This window comes from Charadrius vociferus, unplaced genomic scaffold, assembly GCF_000708025.1.
Source record: "Charadrius vociferus isolate BGI_N301 unplaced genomic scaffold, ASM70802v2 scaffold180, whole genome shotgun sequence".
In the NCBI taxonomy this organism is placed as follows: domain Eukaryota; kingdom Metazoa; phylum Chordata; class Aves; order Charadriiformes; family Charadriidae; genus Charadrius; species Charadrius vociferus.
The window spans coordinates 861,317-881,171 of NW_009646412.1; the positions used below are offsets into that span (position 1 = coordinate 861,317).

The following is a 19,855-nucleotide window of genomic DNA, read 5'->3' on the forward strand; positions in this document are numbered from 1 at the left end:
TCTGTATCCTCCACTACATGTGCTTGTCTCCATGACCTGTTTTGTCACGCTCTGGGCCCTGTCTTGCTGAAGTCTTATTTAGGTGTACTGCTTTGGTCACACACTTCATAGTTGAAATGCACGTGTGCAGGATAGTTCCTGTGAAAGCTACACTTTAATGTAGATTAGTGATCTAAACAGGGCTTTAAAAAAAAATATGTAAATGTCAGTTTTGTGGTTCATCTGTGATTACATATTAAGTAGCTGGAAAAATTGTTTTAAGGCAATATTGATGTCACTTTCTCTTACCAGTATTGTTTTCAGTAACCCATAGCAAGCTGCTAGTCTGCTTGAACTATCAGTTCAAATAAAAATCTTCTGCATCAATGTTCTTGAATAGTTTCAGAATTCTAGTGTTGAAGTCCATTATTTCAAAGTTATACATAGCAATTTCTAACAGTCACCTTTTTACTCACTGTTAAGTAACTTGAAATAACTCCATCTTGTGCACAAGATTTCATTTCATTATTGCAACACTGACTTGGTTTATGGGAAACATATTCCCACAAACGTATTTTGGAATAAGTGGTATGAATAATTGAATGGCCACAGCAATTGAGCATACAACACATTATTTTGCACCACGTTGCAACGGAGTAATGGTGTCTAGAGGATATGAACTTAAGTGATCTTCTCTGCAAAATATCCTGTATGTAAAATAACAGGACATGTGCCCTCACTGTTTGGGGAGAGGCTTCTTAAAAAATTGCAACATTAAAACCAAACCCAACAAAACGGCCTCCCCCAGAAATTGTGATATTTTAGAGGCAGTGACTGAAATCCCATGCTGGCTTATTTGCAAATTTATATAGAAATAATCTCAGGAAATGGACTTCAGGGCATGGTCTAAGATCAGTTAGGATTTTCCTTTTAAATAGCTGTAGCTGATTTTCTCTTGGTAATTGTTGACTAGTGTAGCTTGAACTCAAACTATAATAATATTTCTGTGCTGGCATATAGGGTTTAAAAAAATCTTGCTGATGTGACTATTTAATTTTAGAACAGATACAGGTGAAACTGGAAATTCTGTAGCAGCAAACTGTGAAACAGTTGACTGTGGATACATCAACTAATTCAGTAGGCACATGGATGAAATATTGTCTCAGGAGGAATACGCTTGTGTATCCTATGGCATGATTCATGTTTATGCTACTGTGGTATTACCTTTTAGAATTCAGTCATCTTTATTCATTTGTATATTGCCAGATTTGTAGGATGGGATCTCTAGCTGATTTTTTTTCTTTGCCTTTTAACCAAGTTATTTGCTTTTTTTAAAACAAACAAACAAAAAAACCCCACCCTTCTGATTCCCAAATTAATATTATGTAAAATTATATGAATACAAAAAATGTCAAACTTGCTAAGTTTTAGGCTTTCTTGTCTTACACCCAGTGAGCTGGTTTAATATTTACATCCTTGTATTGCTTAAAATAAAAAGTTAAAGCAGTTCCTGAATTCTTAATGACTAATACCTTTGCTCTCAGAATCTTTACTCAGTGTATGTGTAGCTCAGAGTAATTGGTTGCTATGATTTAGCTTTTATATAGCATCAGAAAAAAATGTACTGTGTCCCTCTCAGTATGTGTCTCTTTTCCCACCTCCAGGATGTCCTTACTGTTCACTATCATCTGATACCATCACCATCAAAGAGTAAAAATGGCAGCAAAGAGAAAGAAAGAGAACAGGAAAAAGAAAAAGATGTAAAAGAAGAATTTGCTGAAGCTTTAAGAGATCTAAAAATACAGTGGATGACCAAGTATGTCTGCTGTCATGACTACACAGGCTTGAAGCAACTGTGCCAAAAAATATCCAGAATCTGTACTTTCATGCTATGTCCTACTCTCTTCTAGGCTGGATACTGCTGACATGTATAATGAGTTGAAAGAAGCATTTCCGAATCATCTTCCATTGTATGTTGCAAGACTTCATCAGCTGGATTCTGAAAAGGTTATTTAACGCTTTTTAAACTTGATTTGTCTCAATACATCCATGCAGCCTAAATAACTGAATCTTTCTTCGTACACATTTGGTCTTGAATTGACTGTCATAGTTGTACTCAGTGTTATAAAGCAGAAATACATAATTAGGTGGACAGTTGTTTCCCTAACTGACTGATTTACTTTATCCCATAGCAGAATGAAAGAAAGTATGCTTACCTATAGTGTTTTTGCTAATCATTTACACTTTGTTAAGTTAAACACATTGTAAGTTTCCTTGCTGGTTTAGGCTACAACAGTATTATTCTTGATTGGCGTTTACTGAGACAAGCATACATCCCATTCTGCTCCTCTACTGGATTGGTAATTTCTTCTAGCAGAATCACTCAGACAACTTTAGACAGTAACCCCTTGAAATAACACAGCTAAATCCACCATCTGTCATTGTCCTGAAAAATGAGAGCTGTGAACAGAAAAGTTTACCTATGTCTGCTTTTTTGTTTATCTTGAAGATAAACAGCTTAGTGTATATGTCTGTAACTTGAATATTTTTCTCTTTATTTAATTCTGATTTTATAATTATTTCTGAAATTAATAACTACTACCATTATTTAAGAGGATTAATTTGTCCTGAAAGGTAGTTTTCTTTCTGTAAACTAGATTTTGCATATACCCACCTCATATTTCACAGTTTATTTTCAGTGAAATAGACTACGTATGTGGGAAAACTTGATAATGTGGACTTCTTGATGTTTTGGGTTTTTTTAATAAAAAATTGGAGAAACTGGAGAAAAGGACATGTTGAATTATCTAGTGTTATTTCTGCATACCTTTGTAATTATCCTAGTCTTAGAATCAACAATCAAGTAGTGTGATTTCATAGTGCTAAACGCTGTTTTTTATTCTTTTTTTAGGAACGGATGAAGAGACTTGATGAAATTGTTGAAGCTGCAAATACTGTAATCTCTCATATTGATCAGACAGCATTAGCAGTATATTTTGCCATGAAGACTGATCCCAGGCCTGATGCAACTACTATAAAAAAGTACCTACCCAGTAAATAATTTTCTTGCATCCTATTTCTGTAATCTATGTACTTTGTCTCTGCTTATAAGGAATGGAATTACTATAACCTTTTTGAACAACTTGTGTTATTTTGGGGGACACAGGTAATTTACAACTCGACTGCAAGATTATTTTGTTCCCTTACTTACAGGAACACTGAAATCTGTGAATTTTTACTTAGAAATATTCAATAAAATAAACAAGGGCGCTTCCAGGGTTTAAATGTGTCAGAAAAATGGAGTGTTAAGTTTTTGTATCAAGCTTAATCTCAGATCAGAGGGACCACTAGAATCTCAGTAGAGAGGTGTGTGTTTTCAATGCTATCTCCCTTTTCATAATACTTAACAATTTTTTGGATCTGGATATGAAGACAAATTGATAGCAGTCTCGGAAGTAACCACTTGCAGAAGGTTTCACTTGTGGAAGGCATGATGACCATACTTGTGCTTCAGAGTATTTTTGAGACCTAGGGTTTTGTTTCTTTTCTTTAGTTTTAGATTGTTCCTCTGAATTACCAGTATGTATCCTTAGGAAGACAGTATTTTGAAGGTGACACCCTAGTCTGGAGAATAACTGGTGGATTTCTCAGTGTGTGGCATGGTGCTGTTTTAGTTGCAAATAGAGAAGCAAATTTGAAGATAAGGCCCTTAAAAGGGGAGATGCATATTAGTTGATTACTTTACATAAAATACTGGATTTCAGTTGTAAAACTAGTCTGTCTGTTCTAGCTATTCCAAATATTTGTGTATAATTCTAGAATTTCTGATATAAAAGCAAAACTCTGACATAATAACCTTCATTCTAAACATTTCTTGGTAAGTTGACCCATTAGGTCATGTGGTTTAATCTAACATCTGAAATTGAACACCAAATTTAGTGGTGCTTTAAATGGGTGCAGTTCCTTTGAAGTCAGCAGAATTGTATCTGCTTATGTTAGTGGTGGATTTGTCTCTCTCTGTTTATAGTGCCAAGGACTGTAAAGCAGTATTTCTAAATGCTGGCTTATTCAGTTTTAGAATCCTGAGTTGCCCTTGCCTTAAGACAGCAAAGGAATTTCAGACTTAGAAGAATGATTGAGCTTGTTTAATGCATATTGTCTTTAGATAATTTTTTACAATTAATTTAATTTATAGTAAATAGCCATGCTTTAAAAATTATCTTTGTGCTTATTTTCATTTTGTACGTACTAACTGCTGTAAACTTTTTCACTTAAACTCAGTGCAGCACTGATTCTGTTCTTAATGAGGTACCTGCAAAATGTCCGTAATATTTTTCATCCTGTTTTTTTTCTAGTGAAATGGAAAAACAGAAGACTACTCTAGTGGATGCACTTTGTCGAAAAGGAAGTGCACTGGCTGACCAACTTCTTCATCTGCAGGCCCAAGAAGGGGCTGCTTCCAGTGATGCAGAAGGCAAAGATGAGGATCATGAGAGCTGCTCAGAAGCTTTGACCGAGACATTCTGGGAAACAACAAAATGGACTGATCTTTTTGACAGCAAGGTAAGAGAGCAGAGCATATTTTTTTTTGTCTTCTGCATGTTGGGTTTTTTGGTGGTTTCTCCTGGAATTATGCTCCACCTTTGTGCGCACAGCCTCATACATTACTCCCTCCTACTTTTTCATGCTGTCCCCATATGTTGTGCTTCCTTAATGACCTTTTTCCACAGAGGTTTTGCCAAACCCGTCAAATCCATGGTAAGCCCACCTCTGTGCATGTGAATGTAGAGGTTAAGGGAAGGGTATAGAACAGTACCAGATTTCCATGAAAAAAAGCTGCTTACTTTATTGAATTACTTCTTTCTGTACCTTTCAGGGAATGTTTTTTGATTAACCTCTGCGCTGTTCTAGCTGTACACACACAAGTGTGCAGCATACCTACTCTGTTCAGTCCTGCATTCTGTAGCCTCTTCTACACTATGGACAAGAGAAGTTTTGTGTTTTCCTGTCAGTAATGACTGTAGAGGTAAAGGAAGAAATCCGTGGAGATAATTACACTTATGTATTTATTAGCACAGATTTCAAGGTTCCTAATCCTGAGATTAAGTTTTTCTGTGCTTCATTCAAGACAGCTATTCCAGAAGAAAAAAAAGTATCAATTTTAGGTGACTAATTATGTAGCTTTTCATTTACAGAGTTTACAACTTTGTATGTTTAACAGTTGAGTTTTGAGTATTAACTAGTTGCTGCACTTAACTCTTGCATATGGCTGTGTTTTAGTTGAAGACAAAATGAACAATGTATTTGTTTATAATTCAGTTACATTGCCAAAGCACTTCAGATAGTAAAAAAATTAATTTTAAAAATTGCTTAATTTCCTTGACAATAAATAATCTTCCTGGTAACAACTTGTGCTTTAGAGCATAACCTTCAGGAGAACTGAACGAGAAGGTTGATGGTGGTTACCTCACTTCTGTTATGTATATATTCTTGTACGCCTACATCTTTTCAGCATTCCTCTTCTAATCTTTAACAGACTTTAATATCCTGTGGTGGCAGATTTTGTGCTTTAATCATATTGTCTAGCACACTATTTTCTCACTGTCTTATTTGTAAATACAGTACTTTGTTCCAGTATAGTGACCCCTGGTTTACTTCTGTCTTTTGATTTTTAAAGCTGATGGGAGTAATTTCAGTGGAAAAACTGCTAATACAGACACCTTGTTGGGAGTTCATCATTCTTTGTTATGGTTGGTTTTTTTTGAAGAGAGATTATTGATTCCTGGCACTCTTGAGCTGTGAGCCTGGAATGAGTAATTTTGATTTGAGTTGCACAGATTAGGGATTGAACCTGTTGCTTTGACTGCCTTAACCGTGGATTTGTCTAAGTGCATATTCAGGTTTTGCTCTGAAAGGTGATGCTTCTGTATGGTTAAATTGGTACTGAAAGGCTGACAAAACTTTCTAGACTTTTGTAGCATTTCATATGGAAATAACTTCCACCCTGTTTATGCAGTATGTTTGTCTACTTTTCCCTCTTAGTTTTACTAGTCAAATTGAAATCTAAACTGATTGACTGTTGTGAGCCCTACACAGCTCACTCCCCTGCATAGGGATGGGGAAGAGAATTGGCAACGTAAACGTGAGACAACTCATGGGTTGAGATAAAGGCAGTTCAATAGCTAAAGCAAAAGCTGCGTGCACAAGCAAAGCGAAACAAGGAATTCATTCACTAATTCCAATCGGCCAGCAGGTGTTCAACCATCCCCAGGAAAGCAGGGCTCCATCATGCGTAACAGTTACTTGGGAAGACAAATGCCTTAACTCTGAACTCCCCTTCTTCTTCCCCCATCTTTATATGCTGAGTGTGATGTCTTATGGTATGGAGTATCCCTTTGGTCAGTAGGGGTCAGCTGGCCTGGCTGTGTTCCCTCCCAGCTCCTTGTGCACCCACAGCCCACTTGGTGGTGGTGTGGTATGAAGAGCAGAAAAGGCCTTGATGCTGTGCAAGTGTTGCTCAGCAATAGCTAAAACATCCCGTGTTATCAACACTGTTTTGATCACAAATCCAAAACGTAGCCTGTAGGAGCTACTGTGAAGAAAATTAATTCTGTCCCAACCAAAACCAGTACATTGTTTCTGGGCTAAAAGTATCCTCATTCTGGAGTGCTCTGGATATTTTAAATGCATGGCTTCTGAAAAGGGAGAAAACGAGCCCGGCATACTACATCCTAGTGACCCCTGCAGTACTTCTTTGTGCTGTGCTTTTCTGCAGCCTTTCTGTCCTGTACCCATACCCAGCCTCACTTACTCAACCCTGCCCAGCCTGCACGCAGTTTATCTTCTATGTTCTCTTGCTGCTGGATGAATTGCCCTGTATCAGGACAGTTATGATTACTAGTATAGGTAGTATTATGAGGGCAACAAAGATGATTAAGGGACCGGAGCATCTGTCGTATGAGGAGAGGCTGAGACTATTCACCGTGGAGAAGAGAAAGTTGGAGGAGTTTTTTGCTATATGTATAGATACATGATGGGGGGAGTAAAGAAGATAGAGCCAGCTTCTTAATAGTGGTTCCCAGTGACCCAACAAGATGCAGTGGGCACAAAGTAAAACACAGGGACTTCTGCTTTAAAATTTGGGGGGTTGTTTTTCTGTAGGGTTTGTTTTGGCGGGGGGGGGGGGGGGGGGGGTTATTTGAGGTTTTTTACTGTGAGGGTGATCAAACACTACAGTAGGTTGCCTGGAGAGGTGGTGAAGTCTCAGTCCTTGGAGACAGTCAAAACCTAATCAGACATGATCCAGGGCAACCTGTTACAGGTGGCCCTGCTTTGAGCAGGGGTTTGAACTAGACTAGAGCTCCCTTCCTTCTCCAACCATTTTGTGTTTCAGTGGCTGCTTGGCCAGTAATTTATGTAGCTGACTAGTTTCTGTGGTGGTTTTCTTCATGCTTTCTGTGATCTAGGAGCATGTATGTTGGTCAGTAATGATGTAGTGTTAGTTTTGCTAGCTATCAATTTAATATGTCTAAAGATCACACGATGGATGTGTCCTGTCATCTCTCCCGTAAATCTAATCCCAGCAGTACCTACAGATAAGGTAAGAAAAAAAAAAAGTTTTGAAGAGAAAGAAATAGCTGCTGCTACTTAACCTTTTCATATGATTCTTGGAAGTGAGACTTTTAATTGTTTACATTTATACTTTTGAGGTTTTCTTTTTCTGGAAACTCTTTGAAAGGGATGAGGAGTGAGAATAATGTGTCTTGGGCCTTGATGAGATTGAGAATTTTGCTTTGAAAGGAGATAGTAGAGCACTGTAATGATTTTTCTTGATAACAGATTTGGAGAAGAGGACTCGGGCTAAGGTGAAGGGAGTTATTTTCAATTGAGAAAAAACTTTTTTATTTTTCCTTTATTGCTTCCTAGAAGTTTCATGCTTGCTGCTGTTTATATTCTTTCATTTCCTTTACTAACAGGTCTCATCTCCATCTAGTAGTTTTCTTTGGAACTGGCTGTAGTTAGCAATTACACTGTTCAGACCAGCTGTTTCAGTTGTTAGCACTACAGTTTACAGCCAATGACTGAATGTTACTTGGTCATTTGAAATCATAAACATATGGTGAGGATCCAATTGTGCTTTATTTGGCTTTTTTAAGGGTCACTTTTAATGACTAAGACTACATGGGTATGATATGGCCTGACACAAAAAAACATTAAAAAAAATTACAATTATATTCCTACTGTCTTTGTTGTAAACTGTGAGAATAGCTGTACACGTGTCATGGGCTGTAACTTTTCTTCAAAAACTAACTTAATATTTTACAGTACCTTCATTCAACCCACCTCTGCTAAACTGCATCTTATGTTCAAGCTGCCTGATCAGTATTCGTTCATTTTTATTTATAACAGCTGACAAATTTTTTAAGTGGGGTTGTGCTTAAAACTCTCTCATCTTCCTGTTTGAATAGAAATAACTGTCTTCTGCCCAAGAGATGGACCAGTAGAATGTTTTAAATATCTGCAGTGGCCTTTGGTCTTTCTCCTTTGCAGCTTCTTCTGTCTATTTGGAAGAAAAAGTTGTATAAATCTCCACCTCAGTGTTGCATGCAATATGCTGTTGTACTTCTGGAATATTTTGCTATTTTAAAACCAAATTGAATAGCTTAGCGCAAATAATTTTATTTTGCAGACTGTTAGAGGAAAATCTGGAGTTTTGGCCATTTAATGGGAACCGTACTGTTCAGGTAGCATGCTTCTTTTGAGACGAGGAGTTTAGGAACAATGTTGAGGACTTAATTTTGTAAAATAATGTTTAAGGCTTCAAAAGAGATGCTGTCGAAGAAACAAGTATTTTTGCTAGGGTAAGGGCAAAAGCATTGATTATGTTCAGTCCAGATGGCTTGTGCTTGGCAAAATTCACCTTGGTAGAAATCAAGTAATTATGGCATTGACGGCCTTTCTGTGATACTACTCTGGATTGACTTAGACCGGACTGATAAAATGAAATCTTGTGACTTGGTTCTATCACCTTACCTTGCATGACTCATTTGCCTTTTGGGGAATAGAAGAGGTTTGGAAGGAGGAAGGGTAAAGTGGAGTAGTGGTGTGTAGGATCAGGGATAGACCTTGTGTGAATGCCCTTCAAATGGGAGTCCTCAAGAGGCAGCCAGCTTATTCTAAAGCGCTGCGTTGGAAACGAAAATCTGGAGCTGTTCCTGTGTGTGGACATGGCTTTGTGGCATTGGCGTTTGAAAGATGGAACAACTGTGTGAGAAAGGATGGAAATAGGGCCTTTTACTACTGCCCTGATCATTCAAGTATATATATGGCTTTAGATAGAAACATTGCTCTAAGTGTTTTTACTTCTAAGCTCCCCATAAGTCAAAGCTCAACCAGATGTCAACAACTGCAAGGCTAAGTAATTTTTGAAAACAAAGAGAGACAATGTTTTCTTTTACGTTGTTTTTAAAGGTGAATCAGGAACATTATTACTTTTCTGTGTGTTTCTGCTCACCCTCTAGTAAACCAAGTAGTATGACTTGTTTCACCTCTTCTCTGCAGGTGTAGCACCTGTGTTGCCACAGGGCATTCTTGCGTTCCTTTGAATTGCCTGTTTTTCACTGAAGTATCATACTTATCCCCGTATTCTAACAAGTATGTAGGGAAGCTGTTGCTGACTTTTGATAGTAAGTGCATTTCTTCGCACTTCCCACTATTCTCATTAGATCATTTGTCTCTGAAGGTTTATTTTAAGGGAGATGTGAAAGGAAATCTTTATGTCTCCAGCGTATACAAAAGCATTTCAAATAGTGCTTTAGGGGTTTTAGTAATGGAATATAAGATGTGCAATTTTTCTTTTACCTAGAGCGTAGCTTTAAAATTTGTAGGCCAAAATCGCCAGTTTTAAACAAAACTGCTATAGGGAGAGTAGTAGGGTGTTGCTTGTTTGCTACTAGGAGTGACTCATCTGTAGAATTTAATGGCCCTCAACCTTTAATGTAGCTGTTGAGCATAAGCAAAAAGTCACGTTTAAAAATAAGTTTAAAAACAAATAAAAGGCCCAGACCTTTCCATCCTGTCTTTTAAACATCTTTAGACTGGATTGTTTTTCATATTACTGTCTGCACTGTTAGATGCAGCTGTCTCTTCCAGCTGATCATATTCAGTCACTGCCAAGAACTTGTTGCTGGATACTTGATTCGCTTAACTCCCCTCCCTCTCTTGAAAATACCATGAGTCAGGTTTTTTTATATGAATATTGCTTTTATTTGTAATAGGCCAGTTGATAGAGCAGGGAGGAGTCAACAGACATAGATAAGAAACCTTAGTTTATTACCATAAATGTACAGGAACCTGAAAACACTCATTTGCTGGTAATTATAAACATTACAACTTCAGCGTTCCTACTCCTATGGTGGTTGGAGTATGCTATCTACAGGTTGTATCGCTTAACCTAATATTTTAGTTATTTGTAAATGTAGATACATTTTAATCAACTGTTTAAATAATGAAGTAACTGATTATACAAGTCTATTTTCCTTTTCATAGATATCAGTATTAGGATACTAGAAAAGTTCTACTCGGTAGTTTAGTGTTGCTGGATTCAAAAAGTGCTTCTTAAAATGTGTTTTCAGGCTTTTAAGTACTTCAGACCTGTAAATGTCTTGAGAGACTGTTTCAGCATTTTACTGTCCTAAATATGCATCTTTACATAGCCAATTGCAAGCTAGGCAGCTAATTTGGAGATGGACATCCAACCACTTTCACGGGTCTGGCTCTTAGCACGCTTTGTATCACAGGCCATTAGCTTGGGGAATAAAGTATCTATGTAACCGTGATTTGCCCCTCACAGTATCCTAGAAGTATGCTTTTGCCTGTTCTTATTACCCTTTGTTTATCACTCTTTGGCCGATTTCTGGGCTATATCACTTGTTCTGTAAAAGCTAGCCTTAATTATATTTATTGAAATTACGAAATAATATCAAATACTTAAGTCATTCCTGTTCTTTCATCTAGCAACTGCTTTTAGATGCTACAAATGGGTTTATTTGCTGGTTTTATACATTCAGATAGCAGCTGTTTTCTCTGTTACATCTTAATAGCACTCCGGTTTACATTTGGTTTACACATATCAAGGAATCATAATCTTCGCTTCTGTGATATTGTAAAGCTTGCAATATTTTAATTATAAGGCTTAATTTGACCAATATGTGTGCGAGTTATGAAGTGTTATTTCTTACCTAACATTTTTTGCTTGTAAACCTATTCTGATTTTAAAGCATCTCATGCATTATTCTTAACTTGTGAAGTGCTAATGAACTTTTAGTAGTTATACTTAACTTGTATGCAGTTGATCAGGGTTTTTTTCCAAGCACTAAGACAGAAATTACTGTCTTCTATCAAGAGCTCTTGGAGCATGGTTTTCAACCTTTTGGTCCAGCAGAGAACTTTTTTCTCATTTAGAAATACCCAAACTTTTATTTGGCCAGAGCAAGGGTGTTTCGTAAAATGCTTTGTTTTCTTGCCACAAAAACTCTAGGAAGCCCTGTTACGAAAGAAATGCTGTCAAGTGGCTTTCCTCCTGCCTTTATCACTGATGTTCAATAACCATTCAAAACTTACAGGGTCAGGTAAGAGCTTTCTTAATAGAGCAGTGACATTATTTCTGGTTAGCCTCCGATATGTTATATTTGCTGAGAGCTCCAATGCATTTTTCATTTGATTTTTGTTTTGTTTTGGTTTTGTTTTGTGGTTCTATCATCTTTTACAGAAGGGAGATATTTATTTTTTTTTTAAGTTTGGTTTAACCAACTAAGTCTGCTTATGGATTCACTGAGCAGTTATTCAGAAGTGTTTGCTAATGTGTTTTGCTTTAGGAAAATATCCAAAATAATTGGATTGAGAATGCAGCATGCAAAGTATTTTTCCAATAGCAATATTTGGAAAATATATATGTGAATGGTGCTGTATGCTCATTGTTGCATACATGTGTGTGTTTTGAGCTACAACAGCTTAAGTGAATACTTCAACAAAACAAAATACGTACTTGAAGACAGAAGAATGAGCAACTCTGAGTGCTTGGCATATATGTAGAGCTTCAAAATTACACCTTTATTTGCTTGATAATTAAGCTTGTGGATTGTTTTTTATTATTTTATTTTAGCTCAATCTTTTAAGTATTGATCCTGCAAAGACTTGTGTGTGCAGTTAATATTCAATGGAAGTTTCAGGCAGCGAAAATCAGGCAGGTTCTTCAGCCCTTGCAGGATTGGGATCTCGGATTCCTTAATGTTTATATTCTTAAGAAATAATAATATTTTTTTGCTGTAATGCAAAATATTTATTTCTGAACATCCTTGAAGTGTTTCTGTTAGCTTTCCTTAATGAGATCTTTTAAGTGAACATAAAGGAAATGTAGCTTTTGTTGGAGGAGTCAACGGAAGGGAAGAATATGGTAATGAGTGAGGGGAAATGAATAACAAACTCTAATACAAGATTTCACCAACTTTGTCAACAACAGAAATACCACTAACTTTGCTGCTATGTCTGCTTTGCTGCTTCAGTAAAAAAAAAAATTTAAAGCGATTTACTATGAGTGTTCCAAGGGGAATATATGAAACAATGTCTTGATTGCACTAATTCTTAGTGCTGTAACTGGTAAAGTGGTATGACTGATCTTGCAAAACCCTGAGCGCTGTTTGGGTGTTCAGAACCTGATTTATTTTACATTATCTCCTAAATAGACACATCCATTTACGCATGTTAGTTATAGTATTGACAAGTATTGTAAGCTGTCTCTTTAGAATTAGTATTTTTAAGAGGAAGCTTTTTTATAATCTCTTCTTAATAAATTACCAATATTGAGGAGCTGACCCAAAACCTGAGGCTTGTCTTCATGCTTACCTGTCTTCATTGCTTGTTCATAATTATGTGCATTTCTGTGTGTGTGTGTATGTTTATCATTCACTATGTGTGTTCATACTTGTTTCTGCAGTAAGTTTGTGACTTCCTAGGAATCAAAAGTCTCAATTGGGTCTTTGTTTCTGTGGGCCACAGATACACCTGCTTAGTTCTTGATTTATTTTTTTTCTATACCATACAGTTGCCTTTTAGAGAATGAAAATCCAGAGAAGCTAGAAATGTGATGAATAAAAAATCAGAATAGTGACATCTGTGTTAGATAAGATGTTCTGAAGTCAGATATGTTCATGAGGTCAGAAATAGTCTCTAGGAAGTTCATGTTTATAACTACTACTGTGAATCATCTGTTTTACTCCAAAGAAAAATGCAAGATATCGTGTGTAAATGTTTTACTTTGTTTAAATAACCTCTGCTACCTGAACAGAACCTGCTCTTATTTTTAAAGCCTCATAAGATTAAAATATTAAATGATCTAATTCGGTTTTGTTTTCACATTGTAGGTTTTGACTTTTGCCTATAAACATGCATTGGTAAATAAAATGTATGGGAGAGGTCTCAAGTTTGCCACAAAACTGGCAGAAGAGAAGCCAACAAAGGACAACTTGAAAAACTGCATTCAGGTAAGGTGTATTTGGTAAAATGATGGGCTATGTTCATGCTGCGTAAGCTTTTAAAAGTAAGATCTAAGTCTTTTTGAATTTTTGATACCTTTAACTTTATCCAGGCTTTTGTGGCTTGGCCTCCATTTTTAGTAGTGATTTCTTCTTTCTTTTTCTAGAATAGCTGGTTTGTAAGTAACTGTTATTTTTAACAGATTTACTTTCTGGAACTTACTGTGACGCATAAAGAAGGTAGAGACAACTTAGCGAAAGATCTTTTGACTATTTAAAATCACATGATGTTGCTGTTTAACCGATGTTATTACTATTATTAATCACAAATATTGCTAGTAGAATATAAGTGGAGAATTAATGGGAATCACTGTAACTCCTAGGACCAAATTTTCATGTGTTGAATTGAAAGTCTGTAGACCATGTAGAACGGTTTTCTTTTTCCCCTTTCAGGCCTAAGTATTTCAGAGATTGCCAGTTCTCCAATCTGTTATCTTTCTGATAGTAGACATCTTTAGTAAGATGTTGATGTCAATGTAGTATTTGTTGGAAGGATTCAGATTTTTAAAAGAATAAAACCCTAGAGCTTCTAATTTTTTTTTAATGTTTGCTTTTTTTTTCTTCAGCTAATGAAGTTGCTTGGATGGACTCATTGTGCAACTTTTACTGAAAATTGGCTTCCTGTCATGTATCCACCCGATTATTGTGTATTTTAGAAAGCCAACAATTGTAAACTTAAAGTGATTTTATATGGGGCAGGGTAGGAAAAGATAAGTTTGACTTTTTATTGGAACGCATGTTTTCATTACTGAATGCTGATTATTAAATTGTGTGTATTTATCAGTAAAGGCACCTGGGTACAGCTTAATACCTGTTGACCTAACTCCTGTCATCAGAGAGTTTCCTTATTGTGCATCCCATTGCTGGCAATGGATGTGCCAGAACTGCCAACACCAAGGATTTGGAATTAGGCTGGAAAGGCTTACTGCATGCATGTTAGGTTCTTAACTGTTACTTTGAACTGCAAACCTGTAAAAGCTCTGTATTTTTTACAGCAAACTGAATTTTAACTTGTTTGATCTTAATTTCAATTGTATGAAGGCCTTAAAGCTACTTCAAGAGTAGCTAAAATCTTATTTATTAGACTAAAGTAATGGGACATCATTACCTGTATTGTTTGCAAGAGTTTACATTTAATTTTTTTTAAGAAAAATTCAACCTCTCAAACTGTTACAATATGTAACTTGGAATTGCTGATGCACAGGTGCTCTTGTAAATCTTCATTTTGGAGTGATTTCAGGCAAACTCAAAAATCCATGTGAAGTTGAGTATCAGGACAGGCTGATACATGTATAAAAGTGCCAGACAGTTAAATCTTGATCAGGTAATGTAAAGCTATACATATATGTTTAATAATGTTAAAAATGTAAAACACAGCAGAATAAACGTGCAACGTTGAAGATCAGAAAACACCATGTGCACTCTGATACTTTAAGAGATTATTTTATAATTAATAAAAACAAATAATGAAGCTAAAAATTGTATTGGTTTCTGAAAGAGTACATAAATGAAACTTGCTGAAAGAAAACACCTCACAAACAACAGAAGTTCAGTGCAGCCCAGAAGATCAATGCTTTCTGTTAAAGCCTTTTTACTAACTATTGCTAATAACATTGTTCCTTCAGTGGAGTGAGATTGGTCTGTTTGAACAGGTCACATGTATCAGCTGGAGACAAATTGCTATATCATTTGTCTTGCCAGGTTTTTCATAACTTGTAATGCAAAACTCAGATACAACTGCAACTGTACAAATGTAAATGCACAGAAGGTGCACAGTAATGCTGCAAAACATTCCAAACTGTAAGGTGCTGCCGTTAAATCAAAATTAGTAATCGTTTTCTCTTTAATTCTCTCTTACTGTGGCTTTAAGCAGCTTGACATTTGATTCTGGAAATTCTGCTAGAATGGTTGCGTTAAATATATTGCAAAGTTTTTCCAGAAATTCATAGTCTGTACTGAATCTGAATTTATTTGCCCATAGTAATACTGTTCCTGGCTTACAAAAATACGCCATTGTTGCTAGCAGGGGGTCCAAAGCTGCATGATGGTATACAACATCAGTTGCCAGTATGAAATCATAATGGTAAGTTGATACAGGGAAGTCTTCAGTGAGGCCTTCTCCCCATACCAGTTTTCTCACTTCAGGTTTGTGCATATTCATGTTTTGCGTATTTCTTGAAATATTGTATGAGAGATTTTCAAGAACTTCAGGCAAATCAGTAGCTGTAACGTACGCTCCTAAAGAAAACATGATTTTGTTTCAATTCATAGGTGTGTAGTTGAACACGTACATATATATAAAAACTTTTATCTGCATAACTTCCCCAGCTTCCCCCTCACCAATAACTAGGGTAGTTGCTTCATTAATAAAACAGTACTTTACAATAATTATATTTTTTAAAAAAACAGTGACAGACAAAGTTTACTTCAACTGTTGCTTCGTTGCCTTAAAGTGACGGTGGCAGATATATATCATCTTTCATAAGTAATCTAAAAGGAAATATGAATTTACTAACCTAAGATACAGGCCACAATGGAAACCAAGCCTGTTCCAGCGCCAATTTCCAAAACTTTTTTGTCTTTGAGGTTGAATTGTTCTTGATTTGATTCCAGATATTGAGATAAAGCCAGTGCCTAAAACGGTTAGCACATATGCGTAAGAGGGTAACAGGTAAGTTGCACAAAAAATCATTAGATGTTTTTATACATGTTTTGGGTTTGTTTTTTTTTTTTTATAAAATGAAAAACACTGAAGGCTGTAACATAAAAATGTAATATGGAAAGAATCATGATGTGTCCTGTTTTTTATATTAAACAAAATTGAAGAACTTATTTTTAGTTTTAGGTTTATGGGATATGGATTTGGTACACGCTTCTACGCCCTGTGAGTCCTCTGACAGCTCCAGATAGGCAGTGTTTAGATGTGAACCATACAGTCAGAACAGCAGAGAGGTTTGTTTAACAATATGTAAAAAGTAATGTTCTGGTTTATTATCATAAATGTTATGGTTTATTATCACTATCATAAAGTAGATTCAGGCTCCAGCAGAGATTCTTTTGAAAACCAATTTTTATGGTTGTTTTTTTATTTTGCCAGGGAAATATTAAAAATCAAACACTTGTCTACTGATCGTAGTCTAAACTTTTTTTTAAAAAGAAAACAAAAAAAACCCAGCAAAAACAACCACACTGTATGGCTGTATGGAAGTATTGCTTATCAGACTTTTGTAAAGATCTTCTAGTATACAAATCGTCTGTTTATAAACAACATAAACCAATGCCAAAGAAACTAACTTCCCCCCTTTGCTTCTCTTCTTTGGAGTTGTGTTACTGTTACTGTATTAACTCTTGTGCTTTTCATAATACACCACCGGCTACCTGCTCTGGGAAAACTGACAGCTAATGAATCACCTGTCCAATTTGTCCAATCACCTCTCAATTTTCTTGGAAAGTTATACCATCTGCATTCTGGCACCTGATTAATGTGAGAACTGATGATCTGACATTTCAAAATAAGATACTGTTTCACCCACCTATACGCTTACTTTTTCTCTATTGTTTTGAAATTGTCTGCCATTTTCTGTGAGCTTTTTCAATAAATGTGGATCTGAAAAAAATTTGAAATCCTAATTTTCATGTCTTTATCAGTTGAACTTCTATTCCCTCAAAGGCATTTCTTTCAGTCCACACAAAATTCTGTTTTTAAGAGCAGGAGAAGCAAAGACTGAAGAATTGTTTGCAAGTACGGTTTTCCATACTGCAATGGAGCGGTTCCAGCCTGATCTTTAAAACTATTAAATATGCTTCTTTTCAACTCCTTTATTTAATCTCTCACCATTTTCTTTTTCAAACTCCTTTTTGTACTGCTGATTACTTGCTTCCCAGCAGTGACTGATGGGAAATATGGAAGAAGCTGAACACTTCTTCCCAAGTCACCTTTCTTAAATTTTTTTTCAATATCTGCATCCAGTTTACAAATACTTAGGTGCCACAGTTCTTTTGGCCTGAGCCGTCAAATTAGCATAAGGCAGAGCTTTCTGCTGAAGTACTTTACAACTTTGCTCTGCACAGGGAAAACCTCCGCTGTCAGACGTGTCATCTAAGAAAGCTTCCTTAGTATTTTTGTGCCACTGTCATGATTTGCTCTCTTGTCATGTCAGCTTTCTGGGTGCCGTGTCACATACTTACCCCCGGCCACACCACAGCTCCAAAGTGTTCTATGGACTCCTGAATGACGATCTGGTGGCCTACGTACGTGTAGTGCTCTTTATCGAAGTAGTGCGAAACTCTAGGAACCCAGTTCTGTAGTATTTTAAGAGTTACCGGTGAATCTGAGAGAAAAGAGACAATTTGTATTTTTATACGCAGGTGTTCGTATGTAACTTGTTAAAGGCTCAAAAGTATTTTGTGAAGATAGTCCGTAGGCACACGGACTAGAAGAGCTGTCAGGCCGCTGGCCTTGGCTCAGGTTGCTCCCCAGAAGTGGAGGTTCTGGTTGGGCAGGGAGTGAAAGGAGCAGTGGTTCGCGTGGGCAATTTACAGACAGAAGTGAGCCTTTTAGAAAAATCTAGTAATTCAAATATGGAACTCTGCGAATAACAGCTAGAAGACTTTCAGGACCGAATTGGGTTGGATTTTGGGGTATGCTGTAGTTCAGACTCTGCCAGTGTGCCATGTAGCGGGGTGTGCTGTAGTTTTCATTTGTGGGGCCAACAGATCTAAAACATCAAGCTGCTTTTTACAAAAGAAGGATTTGGGATTTCTCTCTCACATTGAAGAAAACCTAGCTCTTTTTAGTGGCTATTTTTTAACCATTCTTCCACAAAAGGAGGGTTGTAAGATATTCTTTAAGTATATGTTGACATACACAGTGCTGTTCAATGAGTCAGTACTACAGTCGTGCTAGCGCGTCTCTCTGTAGGGAGTAGGCTTGTAGGTGAGATTTTTCAGGAGAGCTCTGCTGAACTGCTCCATCTGATCTCACTGAAAACAAGGACGCTCTTCTGAATGACTGTACTGCTGTTGGAAGCCTGTTAGTGGGATACGCATAGATGATACAAAACTAACTTTAACTGCCATGAAACATTTTGCTCTGGCTTGCGTGGGTTTTAATTGATGCCTGCCTGGAATCCTTGGTAGGTGTTTGAGCAATTTAGCCTGTTGAAATTTGCAATACCACAGCTTCAGCAGTGCCAGCCCAATTAATGCATGTTATAATCATATCTCTGATTGCAATTGAGAAATAATTCTTACATGTCTAAAAAAAAAAAAAATCCAGAGACCTTTTTAAACAAACATCGTAATTATAGAGATAGTCCTTTTTGTAGATTTGGTCTGATAATAAATACAAACATAAGGGGAAATGGGGGGCGTGGGGGGAATAGAGATCAAAAGGAAAAGTGACACGGTGACATCGGCTACCTGAAGACTGAGAAAAGTGAAAGTATGAAATGCTAGCGTGCCATGGCAATTGCGGTATTTAAATTGGATTAAACCTGAGTCGGATTCTGCTGTTGATGGTGCACGCTTGGAGCTGCAAGTGCAGTTTTCAGGGTCGTGCTGCTCTTCACAGGCTTCTTCTTCCTCAGTTTGGCAGTCCATTACTCTTTGAATTTTGTCGGGGAACGGTGGCTGCTGTGCAGAGATCATGGCAAAAGAGCTGAAATGGAAGGGGAAGAATAACGTCGTAAAAGCTTGGGGGCACTCTCTTTGTGTGAGATACGACTGGAAGGAAGACAGCGAGTAGTTTGGGTGGCCTTTGGTTTGGGGGTTTTTCCAATGACGGGTTGAAGGGACAGGAAGCCATGGTGAGATGGGTGACATCCCCGCTCCACTGGGCATTGCTGCGAGCACTTTCTGGTAATGTAATAATACTACAAGAGTTTTTATTTTATCATGTTTATCATATTTACTATCTTATCATTTATGCAAAATCTTAGCATTATGTCACTAAACTGATACCAGTAATCAGTCTGAAAAGTGAGCTACTTGCATGGTACTCCTATCAGCTGAAGCAACAGCTGAGAAAAATGAACTATCTTTTAATGTCTATGACTTTTTTATCTGTTTAATTTACCGTTTCCCAAAGAACTCTGGGCTTGGCACTCCTGTGTTAAAACTGGTTAATCTGCTGCAGCCAGTGCTCTTGATTTTGTCTCCTTGTGTATACAGTTGCCTTCTCTTCTCTGCCTTTTCCTGCAGAACAGCTAACTGAATTACCCTGAAATGTAGCAAACTGCAGAGTATGCAGATTGGGGTCAGGAAATAATTGCAGTGAGAACTTT

General features: G+C 36.8%; 2 protein-coding genes across 2 annotated transcripts in view; one reads left to right on the top strand and one right to left on the bottom strand.

The window, feature by feature from the left end:
- TPP2 (tripeptidyl peptidase II) overlaps positions 1-14,768 on the top strand; it is a 50,479-nt gene extending 35,711 nt beyond the window's left edge. Inside the window, exons 24-29 of the mRNA XM_009880579.1 lie at positions 1,644-1,795; positions 1,890-1,986; positions 2,891-3,021; positions 4,335-4,542; positions 13,401-13,520; positions 14,138-14,768. Of these exons, the coding sequence (XP_009878881.1) occupies positions 1,644-1,795; positions 1,890-1,986; positions 2,891-3,021; positions 4,335-4,542; positions 13,401-13,520; positions 14,138-14,227 (798 nt within the window). The 3' untranslated portion in view covers positions 14,228-14,768. The remainder of the gene's footprint in view (positions 1-1,643; positions 1,796-1,889; positions 1,987-2,890; positions 3,022-4,334; positions 4,543-13,400; positions 13,521-14,137) is intronic.
- A 646-nt stretch (positions 14,769-15,414) lies between these two features.
- Positions 15,415-19,220, bottom strand: LOC104282394 (protein-lysine methyltransferase METTL21C-like). The gene is made up of 4 exons (XM_009880487.1): positions 19,067-19,220; positions 17,760-17,902; positions 16,088-16,205; positions 15,415-15,809 (listed from the first exon to the last, which is right to left on the bottom strand). Exons 1-4 carry the CDS (start codon positions 19,218-19,220, stop codon positions 15,415-15,417), a joined length of 810 nt encoding a protein of 269 aa, XP_009878789.1.
- Between the last annotated feature and the right edge of the window lie 635 nt (positions 19,221-19,855).